The following is a 20,540-nucleotide window of genomic DNA, read 5'->3' as shown; positions in this document are numbered from 1 at the left end:
CCTCTGGGATCAGTGATTCCCCTCTGGCTAGGGCTGGTTTAAATGCTCCCTCTGTGGGCGGGTGTCAGCAGAGTTTGGTCTAGTTTTCCTTTCTGCTGTAACAAGGGCAGCACCTAGTCAATGCCTCACAATTACTGGGTTCTCCCTTCCCCAGAGCCCAGAGATACTCTGGGCACCATAGGCCCCTGCTGGGGGTGGGGGAGGGGTGGCGTGGTTGATTCAAGACTGTTTTTTCTTTTACCTCTTTAGTGCCTCTTTCAGCCATACGAAGTTAAAACCAGGTACTGTGAGTGCCCACGTTTTTTGGTTCTTGTGAAGGTGCTTTTTTGTGTACATAATTGTTAAATTGGTGTCCTTGCAGCAGGGGTTGGGGGACAGGACAGATCAGTGGAGCTTTCTACCATCTTGCTCTACCTCCTCCCTATTTTACTTTTTGATAACCACTATTCAATGGCCTCCCTTGGGCCCTACAATGCAGTGAGGAGCTTTGATGCACAAATGTTTGCATCCTGGATCCATCCTTCACTATACATTTGATCTTTAACAAGTTATTTAATGTCTCTGAGCCTGTTTCCTTATCTGAAAATGGAGACAATGACAGTGTAAACATCACAGGGTCATTGTAAGGATTAAATGAGATAATCTCATGTAAAATCCTCAGTAAGCATTCAGTGAAGGAAAGGAGGAAGGATTTTCTATGTTCCTTGACTCACTAGCAAGCTCCAGAAGTTAAATAAATAGTAAGTTAAATGGGGGGAAGAAAGTCGTGTGTGTGTGCATATGTGTGTATTAAAAAATCAGTTCCAAACCACTTAAGAAATTTTAATATCACCACCACTCAGACATAAAGCTAACATGTAGTAGTCTTTAGTGTTGCCAATAATTACTAACGAGTCTCCCTAGCTTGATTTTGTTGGTTATATCAATGTTGCTAAATTTAGTTTTTCTTTCCAAGATTTAACTTTAGCCAGCTTGGTCTGAGTAATAAAATTAACCCTATCATATTACACAGTAGGGGCTTATCTTTAGAGAATGAGTGTAAACTTTTCTTAATAACAGGGAAGATAACTTTAAACTTCAAGGATGGGTGGGGTGATTGATAGTGGAGCAGAGTGGGAGAGAAATATTTCCAGAGAGGATGATCACATTGCCAACACTCAGAATGGATCATTGGATCATTGGCAAAGTGCACTGTGGACCCCTGCACAGGCTATGAGTGTCCTATTGCCCAACAGGGACTCTGTAGGCTATGGGATCTGGGTGTGGAGCACCAGCCTTTCCTCCATCTGAGTGGACTTGTGCTCATGAAGTATCTTCTGGAAATCCAGCAGATAGAAAATAACATACAGAAAGAGCAGACCAGGACGTGGGAATTGGGGGGCACAGGGAAGATGAAGAATGAAAATAAGCAGGACAGGGCTTTTTCATATGTTCTCTTAACACCGAGGCTGAAACAAGCATAGATCATTCCCATAAACCACAGAGAGTTGGATGAGAAACTCTCCTCTCCCCACTTTTTGGGACTATAGATCTTAAACATCTATTTAGTTATCTACGTGCATCTTCTCAATTTTAGTAATTCTGCGGGGAGGGGAGAGAGCAGTCACCACCAGAAAGATGGAGGCGATGTCTCAGGTTGGCTTGCCTCTGGCTGCCAGCCAAGATCAGACACAAGCATAGGTGCTGTAATGTCCAGGCAGCAGGAGAGAGTGGAAGGAGGTTCAGGCTCAGTTGTAGAAGATTCAAGTTCTACTCAAAGTCCAGCTCAAATGATACCACCTGTGGAAAGTCTTCCTTGGTGCTCCAGAGCAGGTAGTGTCCTTTGCCCTTAGATGGACATTTGATGGTATTTTCTTAGTTGATTACCTGTTACTCTTCCCCAATGGACAGTAGACTGGCTGCTTGAGAGCAGGGATTCTTTTCTCATTAATCAGTGTATCCTCTTTAGAATGATATATCAGTTATCTTTTGCTGCATAAAACTTCCCACTCTTTATGTATTAAAATTACAAACATCTTTATTATTTATCACAGTTCTGTGGATTATCTGTACAATTCTTATGGTCTGTGTCAGCCTGACTGGGGTTGGATATAGTCTAGGATGGCTTTACTCATGTGTCTGGAAGTTGGCAGCTGGTTGATCTGCGGACAGGGCTCAACTGGGATGACTCATTTATGTTCCACATGGTCTCTGATCCTCCGGTAGGCTAGCCCAGGATGCTTTACTTGGTGGTCTCAACTCCATAGAGCAGCAAGTGATGTAAGTCCTGATGCATAGGTTATTACCAAACCTCTGACTGCATCACATTTACTAATGTCCCATTGGCCAAAGCAAGTTACAAGGCCAAGATCAAATTTAAAGGGGAGAGGCCAGGAGCAGTGGCTCACACTTGTAATCTCAGCACTTTGGGAGGCCGAGGCAGGTGGATCACCTGAGGTCAGGAGTTTGAGACCAGCCTGGCCAACATGGTAAAACCCCATCTCTACAAAAAACACAAAAATTAGCAGGGCGTAGTGGCAGGCGCCTGTAATCCTAGCTACTTGGAAGGCTAAGGCAGAAGAATCGCTTGAACCTGGGAGGTGGAGGTTGCAGTGAGCTGAGATCATGCCATTGCACTCCAGCCTGGGCAACAGAGCGAGACTCCATCTCAAACAAACAAACAAAAACAAAACAAAACAAAAAAACCCACAAACAAACAAAAAAATTAAAGGGATACAGATATAGACTTCATCTTTTCATAGGAGCAGGTGCAAAGTCACATTATCAAGAGGAATTTATGGTCATTTTTGCAATATTCTACAAAATCTTCTTTGGCACACAGTAGGTAATCAAGAATGCATGTTGCAAGAATTAAGACGTAAAGTCTATTCAAATAATATTCATGTTCACCCCTCATCCCTCCCCACTGGCATATCTACTTCCATGCCTCCTATTCATTGTTGGGATCTTTGAGTTGGGAGAAAATGTTATCTAATGGTTTGAAATGTTTGTTACCCCTTTGCATGGGGTAACAATGCATGGCTCCTTTCTATCCGAGAGTTTCACACTGGTCATCTTGGCCCTACCCATCTCAACACTGGAGCCGTGCACAACTTTCTGGCTTGTGGATTATGTACCCACCCTTAACGTTTGTTTTTTGAACAGACCCGGAAACGGGAAAACCGGTTGTCTGCCAAAACGTGGACAGTCTTAGCTGGCTGCACCTCCTTCGGCCAGTTGCTGCCACTTGGGGCCCTCTGGTGGCTTCTTCTTGCATAGCTCCACGCTAGGTGTGAAATTCACTGTGCGAATTACCATAAGCTTGGATAGAGTCCAGAGCCTTCCAAGGGAAAGCTCACAATGTAGTGGAATGCCAGAGGTATGAAAAGAAGAAGTAATAAACAAAACAAAATTTAAAAAAATTACCATTTAGAACTTGTAGCTTTCTTGTTTCACCATGACTTGGCCCAGAGAAAAGGCAAAGCAGTGACATAAAGATAATGCATATAAAAGAGATCCCGTCAGGCGAGGTGGCTCACGCCTGTAATCCCAGCATTTTGGGAGGCCGAGTGGGTGGATCACCTGAGGTCGGGAGTTTGAGACCAGCCTGACCAACATGGAGAAACCCCGTCTCTACTAAAAATACAAAATTAGCCGGGTGTGCTGGCCCATGCCTATAATCCCAGCTACTCAGGAGGCTGAGGCAGGAGAATCGCCTGAACCCAGGAGGCAGAAGTTGTGGTGAGCTGAGATCGTGTCATTGCACTCCAGCCTGGGCAACAAGACAGAAACTCCGTCTCAAAAAAAAATAAAAATAAAAAAGAGATCCATATCATTAAATGTTGGGTGCTGGTGGGCAAGGAGCAGTGCCAGGCTCACCGAACAAAAGTGGTGGAGTTGGAAAAGGGGTGAGAGTCTCCTGACTTGAGCAGCTCATCCAGGGCCTGGTAGGTCCCCACCACAAAGCCCACGAAGCCCAGGATGCTGATCAGGGCGTCCTTGAAGATGGTGAGGGGGCTCATGCCCTCTGAGTAGAAGGTGGTGACCTCCAGGAGCGGTGGGATGATGAGGGCCAGGGCGGAGCCACTCACAGAGCCCACCAGGGAGATGACCAGGTCCAGGCGGGGGATGAGGATGGCCAGGAGGCCTGCAGGGAGAGGATAGGGGAGAGATGGAGTATTCCAGGCTTAGCCAAGCTTTGAAAGTTTGTTCTTAAAGTCCTCTTCTTGGCCAGGCACAGTGGCTCACACCTGTAATCCCAGCACTTTGGGAGGCCGAGATGGGTGGATCACTGAAGGTTGGGAGTTCAAGACTAGCCTGTCCAACACAGTGAAATCTCATCTGTACTAAAAATACAAAAATTAGCCGGGTGTGGTAGTGGGCGCCTATAATCTCAGCTACTCGGGAGGCTGAGGCAGGAGAATCGCTTGAACCTGGGAGGTGGAGGTTGCAGTGAGCCAAGATCGTGCCACTGCACTCCAGCCTGGGTGACAAAGTGAGGTCCTGTCTCATTAAAAAAAAAAAAAGAAAAAAAATCCTCTTCTTAAAAAATAAACTAGTTGTTTCTCAGAAATTCAATTACAGAAAGAAAAGTTGAAAGTCCTCCAATATCCCTAATCATATTCCCTAGAAGTTACACATTAAAAATTCAGCCAGGCATAGTGGTACATTCCTATAGCCCCAGCTATTCGGGAGGCTGAGGTGGGAGGATCCGAGAGTTCAAGGACAGCCTAGGTAACACAGTGAGACCCCATCTCAAAACAACACAATAACAAAATTTGGTGAGTCTCTGTCTAATTGTACTCATTCATATTGTTCATTCATATTGTTAGGAGGAAATGTATTCATTCAAAAACTTTTCCCCTGTCAACTTAGGGTCAGTGGTTGGGGGCCTGTGAATTTAACTGACAATAGGTAAGATTAACAAGAGAAAAGACAAAGTGTATGTATAAGCTCCAGAGCCTTGAGATGAATTGGCTTCCAGAACAGCCAAAGATACCCACTTAATAAGGGGAAAAGGAGGGAGGAGAAAGGGCTTTTATGGAAGAACAAATGGAAGATATGACAGTTTCAGATAAAATTTGTTAAACAGTTAGTAATTCCCATGATAATGCTAAGTCTCTTTTCTGGCTCTAAACTTCCCAGAGAAGGGATTTATGGCAGCTGTATTTTTCAGGAGGTCCTGCTTACATCAGCAAAAGGAGATTAGATAAAGTTTCTTCCTGCAGCTTCTTTTTGTTCAGACGTTTTTAGCTTAAAATAATCTTTATGCTACCGAGGTGCATTTTGGATCCTTACATATCTAACAAAACTTAAGCTCTTACTTAATAAATAACACTAAATAACATTGCTGGGAACCATTCAAGCTGTTTGGAATATATCAATGTACAAACTGTCAATGTTTGTACTATCAAAATTTGTATCAATGTACAAATTTTTTAGAAGTCTTCCCTTTTTTTAAATGCCTAGCATTTTAATAAATAAAAATAATATAAATGAATAAAATAATTTTTAAAATGCCTAGCATTTTAATAAATAATTAACATGAGTATAAGAACCTCTTACTTGCAAACAATTAGAATATGCAATCATTTATAGTACAAAGAGATCTTCAGTTGGAAGAAAATCCACAAGGTGTCTTTAAAGAAGTGTCTTCTCCAGGTTTTATACACATGTCAGAAAACACCTAACAAAGAAACACGAAAAGCTAAAAATTTTGAAATTATATTTTTTTTAGCAGGACGTTTTACAGACCTGGGCTTTTACATTTTTTATTATATTTGATGAAAAATGTTCCTGGTCACCAATAAATCCCAGGAGCCTTGAGCAGGCCTCCTTTGGAGGAGTGTGGTAGAACAGAACAGGTCTGGAAGGCAGAAGTCTGGTTCATTCTTGTATGGCCTTGCCCAAGTCCCACCCCTTCCTCAGCTTGTTTCCTCAGCTGCAAAATGGAGATGAAGGCTACTATCCTTTTAGGTGTTGTGATTCATTCTGCATACAACATAAAAGTCTTCAATGAGATTTTTCATGTAAAGCATTCAGAAAAGTTATCTTGCTATTACTCCAAGTTATTTACTCATACATGCTAATTGACAATGCATGAAGAAGTGTAGTGTAGGCTTAAGGGATTGTTATCTTTATACTGTGGGGCAAATTCCTTGATCTGTCTGGAATATCTAAGATACTGGATGGTTCCTGCCTTCAAGGTCAAATTGAGAACGAATCACTTCAAAAGAAGAAAATCAGTGTCAAATAAATGCTGTGGGCTGGCCTAGAAAAGTGAAAATCAGCAGCCACCTCAGCCAGTCTCAGGGGATCCAGCAGCTGCTGCAGGCCAAGACGCAGCCACTGCGAGCAAAAACATAGAGGCTGAAGCAGGCCAAGGAAACAGCTGAGGCTGAAACTGAACAGCACCGCCTGCAGAGGGAGAAAGAGTTCAAGACCAAGGAAGCTGCAGCCCTGGAATCTCACAGCAGCCGTGGCACTGAAGTGGCGCAGGAGGGTCAGAAGAGGACCAGCCTCCAGAACTACTTCCAGCAGAACGGGGGTGAAGGCTTGGCTAGCCTCTTGGCTTTTGTCTGTGACACCTGGACAGAAATCCATGAAAACTGCTGCATAAATGAAGAAGAGTGGGAGAAAGAAGCGCCTGTACCACGGATTGGCATTTTAGATGCCCTCGAGGAATATGAAGCTCGAGTTATATTCTTATGAAAAGGCATTAAATGATTTCTGTATATTATATAGCAAGTCCCTTCACTTCTTAGAGAATATAAAATCTAGCTTCTTTGTATAGACTTAGAACTTATATATAGATTTTCTTTTTACATCTTATTTTGTAGAAATGTAATGGGTATATGTCATGTTTTCCCATGCCTTTTAGCTGAAGTAACATATATATCAATGTATGAATGTTGACTTTTTCTTTCTTTTATCTAGTAAAAAAAAGTCCTTTGGAGAAAGAAAGAGATTAATATATTTTTTTTTCCCTGTAGTGCTTTCTTGAATGTCAGGATTCTAACTATGAAAAAGTAGTAAATAGTTATTTGTAATCTGTGTGAAGCAGCAGCCACCCTTAAATTAGTCCATTCCTGCTAATGGTTAGAATGAATACTAGCATAACTGTTTGGGCTGCTTTTAGTTTCTCTTAATCAAAATTACTAGATGGTAGAATTCAAGAACTTGTTACATGTTATTACTCGGTGTACTGATAATTATCTAAAAGTAACACTTTGTTATGCAAAAAAAAAAAAGAATTTCCTAAATGTCCATGGACAGATGAATGGATACAGAAAATGTGGTTTGTACATACAGTAGAATACAATTTGGCCTTAAAAAGAAGACACTTTTGCAATTACAATCAAAAGGCATCTTAGGGATAGCTGGGCCACCTCTACTCTATACAGGAATCTCTAGCCATCTCCTTCGGCCTCTGGTGGAATACTTGCAGAAAGAGGTACTCCGGGTCATGGGGGCTGCTGTGAGCCAGGGAGTGGGAATGACCTCAGCCAATAGGCAAGCACAGGACCGTCCAGGGGCCAAGGAGCCCCAGCTGATTGTTGCCAATGGGGAATGTGATCCCAGGCTTGCCCAATCATTTTATAGTAACCCCACCAAAAAATTTTAAAAATCTGCATTTGTATGGAAGATTGCCCACATTTTAAATGTTGGCCCACTTTATACAACATTGTGAGGTTCAAACAACACCTGTTGCCAAATTAGAGTCCCATTTTTCAATGTCTGCCCTGGAGGTGAAGGGCACTGGCTCTAGACTTACATGACTTGAATTCAAATCCTACCTCTGACACTTTCTGGCCAATTATTAATCACTCACTGCCTCAGTTTTCTCTTTCATAAAGTAGGGTTTATCATAGTTCTACCTCATGAGAATTGTTGTGAGGACTGAATAAAATATTATGAAATCTAGACTAGAAAGAGCTGAACACAGTGCCTGGCACGCAGTAAGTGTTCAATACATGTCAGTTCTTATGATTTATTTATTCATTTATTAATATATTTATTTGAGACAGGGGCTGACTCTGTTGCCCAGGCTGGAGTGCAGTAGTTCAATCTCAGCTCACTGCAGCCTCAGCCTCCTGGGCTCAAGCAATCCTCCCACCCTAGCCTCCCAAGTAGCTGGGACTACAGACATGGGGCACCCATGCCTGGCCATTTTCTTTTCTTTTTTGTTTTTTTTTATAGAGATGGGGTTTCACCATGTTGTCCAGGCTGGTCTCAAAACTCCTGAACTCAAGCAATCTGCCTGCTTTGGCCTCTCAAAGTGCTGGGATCACAGGCGTGTGCCAGAGTGCCCAGCAAGTTCTTACAATTATTGTTTGATAAGCTGTGTCAATCCCTTAGGCTGAACATCAACAAATCTGTCTAATTAGGTACATGTAAGAATGGGGTTGTCCCTGAGGCTTAGATGAGCGAATACTTGTAAAGCTTTAGAATGGTCCCTGGAATATAGTAAGTGCTCAGTAAATGCTGATTATAATGACTGCCCTCTACCATCTGGCTGATTCTTTTTTTTTTTTTTTTTTTTTAAGATGAATCTTGCTCTGTTGCCCAGGCTGGAGTGCAGTGGCACGATCTCGGCTCACTGCAACCTCTGCCCTACATGTTCAAGTGCTTCTCTTGCCTTGGTCTCTCGAGTAGCTGGGATTACAGGCACGTGCCACCATGCCTGGCTAATTGTTGTATTTTTAGTAGAGACAGGGTTTCAACATTTTGGCCAGGCTTGTCTGGAACTCCCAACCTCAGGTGATCCACCCGCCTCGGCCTCCCAAAGTGCCAGGATTACAGGTGTGAGCCAACACATCCGGCCCATCTGGCTGATTCTTGATAGCCCTCAGAAAAGATCAGCAGGAACACTGTACTCTCCTTTCTACTCACATGTCAGGCAGACCATGACGAGGCGAATGGACAGATCCAGAGGCAGCGCCCAGCGTGTTGACACCCGGGAGATGGCAAAGGGGGTGATGATTTCTGCAGGGACGTAGAACTGCAGGGCATAGGTGCACAGGATGCCGGCAATGTAGAGAAGGTTGACAGACTGGTACAGCCTGCAAGACAAACCACAGAGCTGCTCTCCACGGCCACTGTGTTCTGACACTGGCCTCCTTGGAACATTAACCTCTGACCTTGGGACAATGACTTGGGCTTTTGTTTCCCTTTCTGAAAATGACTGAGAGGGACCTTCTAAGAATCAAGAGGGAGTCACAGCAGAACATGCAGTGAAAATAGTGGGGTTCTGGATTCAGTGGAGACAATGGAAAGGATCATTTCTAAATGAAATAAAAACCACCTTGAGCTTGGGTATGTATTGCACCTTCGCAAATCGCTACCATCTGATGCTCAATCTTATGTTTTAGAAAAGAGAGGCTCAGGCCAGATACTTTGCCCAGGGAGACACAGATGATAAGTGGCTAAGACCCAAAGCCCTGGATCTAAAAGACTTTAGTCCTTTGTGATCAGTCCTTAGGGATTATCTGGATTCCCCAAAGCTCTAGGCACATAACTGTTGCCTCTAGTTGAGAGAAGTGCAGAATCTCAAATCCTTGGAGGAAGAGATAGTTTATAAATAGGGCTGTGTGGAAGTTAGGGGGAGTCAGAGTGGACTATAAGGAGAAACAGGGTGACTTGCCAGCCTCAAGCTAGGGGCAGAGAGTGTGTGAGGCTTCAAGGGATATTGAGTTCTATCTAAGTTTTTTTCTATTTGATCTATTGAGATGTGACTATTTTCCTTCAGTCCACTAATGTGGTAGATGCATTTCCATGTTTAATAAATGTGTGTGTGACACTGGGCAGAGTGGCTCACGCCTGTCAATCCCAGCACTTTGGGAGGCCGAGTGGGGTGGATCACCTGAGGTCAGGAGTTCGAGACCAGTCTGGCCAACATGGCAAAACCCCACCACTACCAAAAATACAAAAATTACCCAGGTGTGGTGGTGCACACCTGTAATCCCAGCTACTCGGGAGGCTGAGGCAGGAGAATCGCTTGAACCCGGGAGGTAGAGGTTGCAGTGAGCCAAGATCGCGCCACTGCATTCTAGCCTGGGCAACAGAGTGAGACCCTGTCTCAAAAATAAATAGATAAATAAATAAATAAATAAATAAATAAATAAATAAGTGTGTGTGTGTTTAGCCCATTAGCCCATTCCTTAAAAAGGCTAACTTCCACATTTTTGTGTTTCTTGCTCACACTAGTCCTGCTGCCTGGGCATCCTCTTTACTCCATTTCCATCTGTTCAAACCCCTCCAAGTTTTTGAAATTCCCCTCTTCTGAGCAGGTACCACAGACAGATGCTTGTAGACCCAGCTCAACTTAATCCTCATGACAACTCCAGTTTATAAATGAGGCAACTGAGGTTCAGAGAGGTGAAGTAAATCATCCACCACCACAAGCTTGTAGGCAGTGCAACTGGGACTTGGACTCAGGTGTACCAGAATGGTCCATGTTTGGATTGAGTTGACCTGCCGGACAATGAGTTTCCCTGTTGTTTCCTTCTGATGTGCTTTCTTTCCTTGGAGATCCCCAAGGCCTGTTGGCTACTCTGGAGAGCTTCTTTTTCTATGTTATAGTTTGTGTACATACACTATCTGTTCCTCCCCCATTCCCACCGAATCAGGAGTCGGCGAAGATAGTGAACCTCCAAGGTCATAGTCTACTCACATCTGTGCTGCTTGGCATCTGCTTAGAATTGGCATGCAGTAAATGATTGATGAGTGGCATTATCATGTTGGGAAAGGAGCCACGTTTATGCAAATTAGGGCTCCAAGTGAGTGTGACTGTCCGCTTGAGAAGACCGAAATGTCCTGTAATTAATGACATGACCTGGTGTGGGAGAAAATCTTGCACAATGGGATGTGGGTTCATGTGTCTGTTCAATATGGCACTGTTGATGTCTGTGGGGCTGCTAACTATTGCATGAATTGGGTATGCTAGAACATAAGACTTTTACAGATTCCAATGGTCTTCCCAAATTGTTTTGCTTGTTTGTTTGTTTTTTTGAGACAGAGTCTCTGCCGCCCAGGCTGGAGTGCTGTGGTGCTATCTTGGCTCACTGCAACCTCCACCTCCCAGGTTCAAGTGATTCTCCTGCCTCAGCCTCCTGAATAACTGAGACTATAGGTGTGTGCCACCATGCCTGGCTTATTTATTTGTTTGTTTGTTTGTTTGTTTGTTTATTTTGAGATGGAGTTTTGCTCTTGTTGCCCAGGCTGGAGTTCAATGGCACCATCTCGGCTCACTGAAACCTCCACCTCCCAGGTTTAAGCAATTCTCCTGCCTCAGCCTCCTGAGTAGCTGGGATTACAGGCACCCGCCACCACGCCCGGCTAATTTTGTATTATTAGTAGAGACGAGGTTTTGCCATGTTGGCCAGGCTGGTCTTGAACTCCTGACCTCAGGTGATCCACCCACCCTGGCCTCCCAAAGTGCTGGGATTACAGGCATGAGCCATCACACCTGGCCTGTTTGTTTGTTTTTAAGAGATAGGGTCTCACTGTGTCACTCAGGCTGGAGTGGAGTACAGTGGTGCGATGACAGCCTTCTGTAACCTCAAACTCCTGGGCTCAAGTGGTCTTCCTACCTCAGCATCCCAAGTAGCTGGGACTACAGGTATGAGACATCATACTCACCTAAGCTATGGAAATTTTTTTGTAGAAGTGGGGTCTTACCATGTTGCCCAGGTTGGCCCAACTGGTTTTTGTTTTCCACTTTTTTATCTGGTTACTCTGACTTGGGGAATGTGAACCATTGGCTGTGGCAAACAAGACTATGGGAAGTGTGGCCACCTCCTGACTCCTCTGTCTGTCTCTTGCCATCTCCCAGTGCCCTTCTCTTCTCTCCTTAGGAGACCAAGGGCTCTCGCTTTTGTCCTCTCTTCTTAAGTCATGTCCTCCTTCACACTAAGATGTCAAGGCTTAACTCCATTTGGGAGGCTTGTTGTTGAAGGAGGAACTCCCAGGACAGAGAATCTGGAGACTGTGGTTCCAATGACAACTCTGCTTCTTCTGTGGGAGGCTCTCTAGACCTCAGTTTCCCAGCTGTGGAAGGGAGGAGGAAGTGACCTACACATTTCCACCCATTCCTGAGTCCCCACCACCTGACAGCCCATGAAGATACCAGCAGTTAGGCAGGTTAAGGCTTATGCTGGCCTTGATGTCATCTCCAAACCGCAGGTAGCCCAGAGCCGCCATGCCGATGTACAGGGAAGTGACAATGGACATTCCCAAAGACAGGATGGCTGGGAAGTGGCGGGCATTCTTCATCTTGTTTTCCAGAGGCAGGACCTACAGAAACATCACAATGTAAGAAGGAGAAAGAGTAACATGAACATAAAGAAAAATGGCATCCCACTTCTGGATGTCTACCCCAAAGAACTGAAAGCAGGGCCTCAAAGAGATATTTGTACACTTATGTTCACAGTAGTGTTATTCACATAGCCAAAAGGTGGAAGCTACCCAAAGGTCTAGCGACAGAAAATGGATACACAAAATGTGGGTGTATCCATGCAATGGAATGTTATTTAGTCCTTAAAAAGAAGGAAGTTTTGTCTCATGCTACCCCAAGGATGGATCTTGAGGACATTATGCTGAGTGAAATAAGCCAGTCACAAAATAACAAGGACTGCCTGATTCTACTTATATGAGGTACCTGGAGTAGGTAGGTCCAAAGAGGCAGAATGCTAGTTGGGAAGGACTGGCATGAGGAGGGTATGAGGAGTTATTGTTTAATGGGTATAGAGTTTCAGTTTTGCAAGCTGAAGAGTTCTGCAGATGAAAGGCAGTGATGGTTGTGCAATATTCTGAATTTACTTAATATATATGTATACTTGAAAATGGTTAAGATGAGTAAATTTTATGTTAGATGTGTTTCAATTAAAGAAAAAAAGGAAATAAAAGAGGAGGAAAAAAGGTAGGAAGATGAGGGTAAGGAGGAGAAAGCAGAGAAAAAGAAAGGCCTGCAGTCACCTGATGAGGCCTGGACCCTTAAGAGCTGGAAGGGCCACTGAGGTTTTATCCAGACCAAAGATCTCAACACTCTGGGGCAGCAGATGCGTTTTGTTTTGACAGCACAGTCTTTCGACAATTGAATATGAATGCCTTTAGGCACAACATTCTTTTCCCATTCACCAGGCCCACCTCCCCTCACCCCCACCTGCCAGTGAATTATACCTGCCTTCCAAAGGCATTTGCATTTGAAACTCCTAATTCCAGTGCAGACTCCCCCTCGCCCAACCCCATCACTGTACAGTGGGGAGGCTGAGACTCCAGTAACACAGGACGCTGGTGGCAGCTGGGACCAGAGAGAGCTTCCTGGTTCTGCTAGCAGTGCATTTCCCCACACCCCAGGTTCTCACTCTTCTGTTCTCAGAATCCTTCTTCCCCTAAATGCATACTTGGTTCTAAGAGAATCCAAGTTGAGGCCAGTCTGCCTCTTGCCAGTTGGACATTTGAAGGTCTCTTCTGTCTTTGAAAGCAATCTTCCTGTCTCTCATCCCATAATTTCCTCCTCAGTCTCTTATTGTCCCAGAGACCACCCCCACCTTCTCCTACTCCTTGTTCAGGCTGTGTGCTAAGCATTCTCTACATGCACTATTTAGCTGACCTGTTTTCTTATCTGAAAACAGGCTCAAATGAATTTTTCTTTTTTTTTTTTTCTTTTTTTGAAAAGTCTCACTCTGTCATCCAGGCTGGAGTGCAGTAGTACAATCACAGTTCACTGCAACCTCTGCCTCCCGAGCTCAAGAGATCCCTCCCATCTCAGCCGCCTGAGTAGCTGGGACTACAGGCATGTGCTCCCATGCTCGGCTAATTTTTGTATTTTTTTGGAGAAATGGAGTTTTGCCATGTTACTCACACTGGTCTTGAACTCTTGGGTTCAAGCAATCCTCCCACATCGGCCTCCCAAAGTGCTGGGATTACAGGTGAGAGACATCACATGTGGCCGAATTTTGCAAATTTTGTGGAGAATTACACAAGCACCATAATGGCACAGTCAACGGCTTAGTAAATGTTGGCAGTTGTTATTTTTTAATACTGTGAAGACCATAACTCTATGAAGTTGGTACCTCCATAATTCTTGTTTTACAGTTGAGGAAAACAAGGCTCTGAAAATGAGATAACTTATCCCAAGTTGCAGAACCAGAAATTGTCAGATTCAGGTTGTAGACCAGGGCTGTTATCCAAAGTCCAAGTACCTGCTTCTACTCCTATAGCAATGGGTATATTTGTTACTAAGGAATTTAGCATCTTTTCCCTTATACTGTTGAATTCTTTTCTGTCGTACTTGCATACTTCCAGCCCTGAAACTCCCTAATCCTCTCTCTATTCCAGGCATTTGGAAGATGCTTGAGGGCAGTGTCATGTTGGGTCATCCCGGTGCCTTTCCACTTTCTTCTGGATTAGGTCTAGTTGCAGCAGGTGTTCAGGAGGATGTTTGACACTTATACAATAATTGTATGGAGAGCAGACAATCCAGCCTGAGCTCTTGCACCTTGTAACACAATTTTGCTGCATATATTCTCAAGGCCAAAAATGATCTTTTCACAAGGCCTGCTCAGACTGGGTAGCTGGCTTCCTTTCTCTCTCTCTCTCTCTCTCCACAATCAATCAGTCAAAGAGATAAATGGTTGTTGACATACAGTGGGAAGGTCCCTAGACTGAGAGTCAGACGTACTAGGTTTTATTCACATCCGCACAGTTCCCAGCTGGTGATCTAACTGAGAGAGAAGTCCCCTTCTCTCTCTGGGGCTGTCCCTCTTCTGTAAAATTGGAGACTGGGCTAGCAGAATTCTTCTTAAGATAATTTCAACTAATACTAAGAATCACCAGCACATAGTAGGCATTCAAGAAATACTTACTGAACAAATATTGTCATCATTTTAGAGTTGGAGAATTAGAGTTCAGAGAGTAGCCCCGGCCAAAGCAAGATTCCAGCACATTCTGCCTCCAAAGTCACCTGCTCAACCTCTGCACTCTGCTTTTGTCCATGACTATTCCAAATTCTAAAAACAAAGGGCTTCCAATTCCATCTAGATGAAGCAAGCACACTTCACAATATCTCTTTCACTGATTACAACTAAAAATCGTGGACAAAATACATAAAGCAATTGTGCACAGGTTCTGAAGAGTAAATAGTAGCAGGCAGAATGGGGAAGGAAATCAAAAAGAAAAAACGACTGTCATGGTGGTGAGTTTCCTGATTTTTTTCTTCCCATACATCCCAGTTTAACCTCAAGGGACACCCAAATCTTAGAACTATGAGATGCATACGGACAGAAAATAACACCAAGAGAAACTTCTTTTTGGACAGATGACTTAGAATAGGGTCCCCTGTGGGATGAAGAGCATGGAGAGAATCTCTATTTTTCTGTTTCTTTGTTTTATCTCCAGGCCATGACCTCAAGGCAAGTCCTACTCACTAAGCAGCATTCTGGTGTATCAGTGGCTGTAGTGGTCACACAGGCACCTAAAAATCTGAGATAGAAATCCTTCTCTCCACACAGAAGTACTAGGAAAATGGGCTTTAGGAGTCTGAAGAGTGTGGGAAATCAGGACTGGCTACCTAATTTATGGGCCCCAGTACAAAATGAAAATGCAGGGTTCCTTGGTGAAAGATGGTTCCAGCAGAGTGTTAAACTAAATGTGAGATCCTTCTGAAGGTTGGACCCTATGTGGCTGCATGATTCGCCTGCTCATGAAACTGGCCCAGGAAAGAATCACTATTATGCTTTTTCTTTCTCTTTTCACTCATTGCTCAACCCCAGAGGCAGACCTGGTCACAGGAAGTACATGGCAGTGTAGGAGGCTAAAAGCCTGGCTTTCTAGCCAGAGGATGGGAAAAAGAAGACACTGAGAGCTGGCAAGTGTGCGGGAAAACACAGAGAAGAGGTAACTGGAAAAAGCAATCTCCTAAAATCTGTGAATAATATCCTGGGCCCAGCCCTGAGCTGTACATATGAGGAACTGATGGGAAGCATCAAAGCAAAGGCTTTGAGAACTGAACTACTGTGTAGAGTCCTGTCTGCTGAATGGCACTGTGTAGCACATGAGCAGGGTAGAGCCAAATATCACTTCATGAGCTTTGAAAACTAATTGGATATTGGAACCATGGCCCACAGAAGGTGAGCAAGGACTTATGAGCTGAATCTAACTAGGTAGATGGTTTGCTAAAACCAAAAATCAACATTCTGAAGAGTCTCCTAAAATAATATTCCAAATGCATAGGATACAGTTTAAAATTATTCAACCTACAAAGAGCCAGAAAAATCTCATCAACTTTCAAGAGAAAAGACAACAGATGCCAACCTTAAGATGACTCAAATGTTGGCAATATTAGGCAAAGACTTTAAAGCAGGTAATATAACCGTACTTCAAAAAGTAAGGGAGAATGCTATTAAAATAAATGGACAGATACAAGTCTTAGCAAAGTAGACACAATGTAAAAGAAACAAAAGGAAATATTATAACTGGAAAATAAAACAAGAAAAATTTAAATACCTGACTGTAGGGGCCTGATAGCAGAATGTAGATAACAGAAAACAAAGTCAGTAAATTTGAGGATAAACAGGAATGACAAAATCTGAACAACAAAGAGCAAAAAGATTTTTTAAAAAAATGAATAGAGCCTCAGAAACCTGTGGGATATACAGTTGACTCTTGAACAACATGGGTTTGAACCGTGCAGGCCCTCAAATAGGTGGATATTTTCAACCAAATGCACAACAAAACTGCAGTATTCATGGGCTACAAAACCTGTATGTATGGAGGGCTGACTTTTCATATACTCAGGTTCTGCAGGGCCACCTGCAGGACTTGAGTAGGTGCAGATTGGTTATACACTGGGTGTGCGTGTTTGTGGGGGTGGGGGAGTGGGGTCCTGGAACCAATCTCCTATATATGCTAAGGGATGACTATATATCAAAAAGTCTAACATTCAGGTTATTGGGATCTCTGATGGAGAAGAAAAAGAGATTGGTGAAGAAAAAAACTTTGAAAAAAATAATGGCTGAAATTAGGTAAATTAGGTAAAAGACAAACTTTTACAGATTCAAGAAATTCTGTACAGGGCAAACTCAAAGAAACTATATTAAATATAATACAGTATAACTGCTGATTAAAAAAGATTTTAAAAAATTATGAAAGCAACCAGAGAAAAACACATAGGAGAACAATGATTCAAACAATCGCAGATTTCTCATCAGAAACCACTGAGGTCAAAAAGAAAGGAAATCATATTTTCAAAATGATGGAAAAAAATTGTCCACCTAGAATTCCATATTGTGCAAAAGTATCCTCTAGGAATAAAGGCAAAATAAAGACAATCTCAGATCAAGAAAATGAAGATAATTTGTCACTAGCAGACCTGCTTTAAAAGAAATGTTAATGAAAGTTCTTCATGCTGAAGGGAAATGATGCCAGAAGGAAATGGGATTTCAAGAATAAAGAAAGAGCGACAGAAATGGTAAATATCTGAGTAGATATAATAGCCTATTTTTTTCCCTAGTAAGTTTATTACAAGGACTATGTATGACTATTGAAAGCAAAAATGATAACACTGTTGGTGTTTCAGTGTGTTTAGATACATATGGCGATACAACATAAATGCGGAAGGGCCCTATATAATTGTAAAATTTTGACAGTTTACTAGCAATGATAAAATATTATCTGAAAGTAAATTGTGAAAACGTATATTATAGTACCCAGATAAACTATTAAAAGTACTATAGAAAAAGATATAGTCAAAAAGTCAATAGGCCAATTAAAGTGGAATACTATAGAAATATAGTAATCAAAACTGTGTGGTTCTGACATGATGGTAGACTTATGATCTTATAGACCAATGGAATAGAATTGAGAGTACAGAAATAAACCTATACATCGATGGTCAATTGATTTTTGACAAGGGTGTCAAAACTATACAATATGGAAAGAATAGCCTTTTCAACAAATTATGCTGGGACAACTGGATAACCACATATGAAAACATGAAGTTTGACCCTTACCTCATACCACATACAAAAATTAACTGAAAATGGATAAAAGACTTACATGTAAGAGCTAAAACCATAAAACTCTTAGAAGAAAACTCTGAGGTAAATCTCTATGACCTATGATTTCTTTCTTTCTTTTTTTTTTTCTGTTTTTTGTTTGTTTGTTTTGTTTTGTTTTAAGACAGGGTCTTGCTCTGTCACCCAGGCTGGAGTGCTGTGGTACAATCAAAGCTTACTGCAGCCTTGAACTCCTGGGCTCAAGTCATTCTCCTGCTTGGTTTCCTGAGTAGCTGGGACTACAAATGTGTGCCACTACACCCAGCTAATTTTTAAATTTTTTTTTTTGCAGAGACAGGGTCTCTGTATGTTGCCCAGGCTGGTCTCAAACTCCTGCCCTCAAGTGATCCTTCTGCATCAGCCTCCTAAAGTGCTGGATTAAAGGTGTGAGCCACCACATCTAGCCATGACCCTAGATTTTGCAATAGATTCTTAGACATAACACAAAAAGCACAACCAGAAAGATAGAGGATAAATTGGAATTTATCAAAATTAAAAACTTTTGTGCATCACAGTTCACTGTCAAGAAAGTGACAAGCCAGGTGTGATGGACTATGGTTATGCAACTATAATCCCGACTACCTGGGAGGCTGAGGCAGGTGGATCACTTGAGCCCAGGGATTAAAACCCACCTTGGGCAACATAGCAATATCTCATCTCTCTTTTTTTTTTTTATGGGACAGAGTCTTGCTCTGCCACCCAGGCTGGAGTGCAGTGGCACCATCTTAGCTCACTGCAACTTCTGCTTCCTGGGTTCAAGTGATTCTCCTGCCTCAACCTTCTGAGCAGCTTGGATTACAGGTACATGCTGCCACTCCCAGTTAATTTTTGCATTTTTAGTAGAGATGGGGTTTCACTATGTTAGCCAGACTGGTCTCGAACTCCTGACCTCAAGTGATATGCCCGCCTCGGCCTCCCAAAGTGCTGAGATTACAGACGTGAACCACCGTGCCTGGCTCCTTCTCATTTTTAAGAGGAAAAAATTTAAAAGGAAAAAAGAAGGGGAGAAGACAAGAATAAGAAAAAATATTTGCAAATCATTTTTCTGATAAGGGTTTAGTATCTGGAATATATAAAGAACTCTTAAACTCAAAACAAAAAGACAAACAACCTAATTAAAAATAAGCAAAGGACTTGAGGTTTCTCCAAAGAAGATGTACAAATTGCCAACAAGCAAATGAAAAGATGTTCAATGTCAAAAACCTGTACACAAATGCTTACGGCAGTATCATTCATGATTGTCAAAAACTAGAAACAACCCAAATGTTCTTTGACAGGTGCGTTGATAAGCTCTGGTACTGCCCAGACAGTGGACGCTCTGCAATAGAAAGCAAGGTGTTATTGATGTGTGCAACAGCATGGATGAATTTAAAATGCATTAGGCTAAGTGAAAGAAGCCAGTCTCAATCTCATACATACTGTATGATCCCATATATGTGACATTTTGGAAAAGAGAAGACAGTGCAGGCAGAGAACAGAAGGAGAATTGTTCTGCATCCTGACTTTGGTGCATTTATGCCTCTACATGCTTCTCGAAACTTACAGGAATGTACACCAAAAAAGTGAATGTTACTGTATGTACACTAAAAGTAACTTTTAAAAATATATAAACAACACTACCCTTCCACAATTGTGGAAGTAGAGACTATAGACTGTAAATACAGAACTTTCCAGGTTAAAACTCCTTTATGTTTAATCAAATCCTTTAAATTGGACACCATGGCTTGTCTTGATTTTAAAAGATTGGAAACTCATGTCGATAGGAGGATAGATGTTTAATAGGCATGTGGGGACAAAAATAAAACTGTCTCCTGACTGCCTCTCTGTTGTAATAAACTTTTCTCATGCTGGTGACAACTGTCCCAAGTGAGGCCAGAGGTTACTTTCTCCCATGGGCATTTTCTAGCAGGCCCAAAACAACGGCCAGCGGGACACAGAAACCCAGAGCTCACAGGTCCTTTCCAGAAGGTCACTCACAAGCACTAGGGATAAGGCCACCTCAATTCAAACCTTACCACACCAATGCTTTCAAAAGAAAAAATGGCTGTTCCGAAGAAGAGAGGGTAGGTCTTCCAGCTTGCTACCAGTGGCAACCGGCTGGGGTCTGGGATTTCCTAAAGAAGAAAGAAATGCCATGAGACAGTCACTCTTAAAGCACATTTGAGCTCCTTTAAGAGAAGGGTACTCTGAAATGAGACCTGAATTTTTTTAAATTGAATATCAAGAAGTTTAGAAAACTTCAAAGGGGTGTAGGCCACGATCAAAGTTGATTTCAACACTGCACAATACCAAAGAGCCAGAGGACGGTATTGTTAAAGTACTGAAGGAATAGTATCTCATGGAGGGAGTTTGGTTTATGAAAAACCTCCAAAAGGGCCCGGTGCAGTGGCTCACGCCTGTAATCCCAGCACTTTGGGAGGCCAAGGTAGGCAGATCACGAGGTCAGGAGTTCAAGACCAGCCTGGCCAACATGGTGAAACCCCGTCTCTACTAAAAATACAAAAA

The 20,540-nt window shown here is 42.7% G+C and overlaps 1 protein-coding gene across 2 annotated transcripts in view; it reads right to left on the bottom strand.

Moving 5' to 3' along the window:
* Positions 1-1,373: 1,373 nt before the first annotated feature.
* The window catches only part of SLC36A2 (solute carrier family 36 member 2), a 75,894-nt gene continuing 56,727 nt past the window's right edge, over positions 1,374-20,540 (bottom strand). Inside the window, exons 7-10 of one of the 2 annotated variants that reach the window (XM_055285583.2) lie at positions 20,051-20,149; positions 12,107-12,273; positions 8,872-9,041; positions 1,374-4,126 (exon numbers count right to left, since the gene is read on the bottom strand). In XM_055285583.2, the coding sequence (XP_055141558.1) occupies positions 3,855-4,126; positions 8,872-9,041; positions 12,107-12,273; positions 20,051-20,149 (708 nt within the window). In that variant the 3' untranslated portion in view covers positions 1,374-3,854. Of the gene's footprint in view, positions 4,127-8,541; positions 9,042-12,106; positions 12,274-20,050; positions 20,150-20,540 lie in introns of those variants that run through there. The other variant, XM_063642687.1, reaches the window with a different exon arrangement.

This window comes from Symphalangus syndactylus, chromosome 7 (assembly GCF_028878055.3).
Source record: "Symphalangus syndactylus isolate Jambi chromosome 7, NHGRI_mSymSyn1-v2.1_pri, whole genome shotgun sequence".
Classification (NCBI taxonomy): domain Eukaryota; kingdom Metazoa; phylum Chordata; class Mammalia; order Primates; family Hylobatidae; genus Symphalangus; species Symphalangus syndactylus.
Note: the sequence above shows the minus strand (reverse complement) of the source record. Positions and strands in the feature narration are given on the sequence as shown.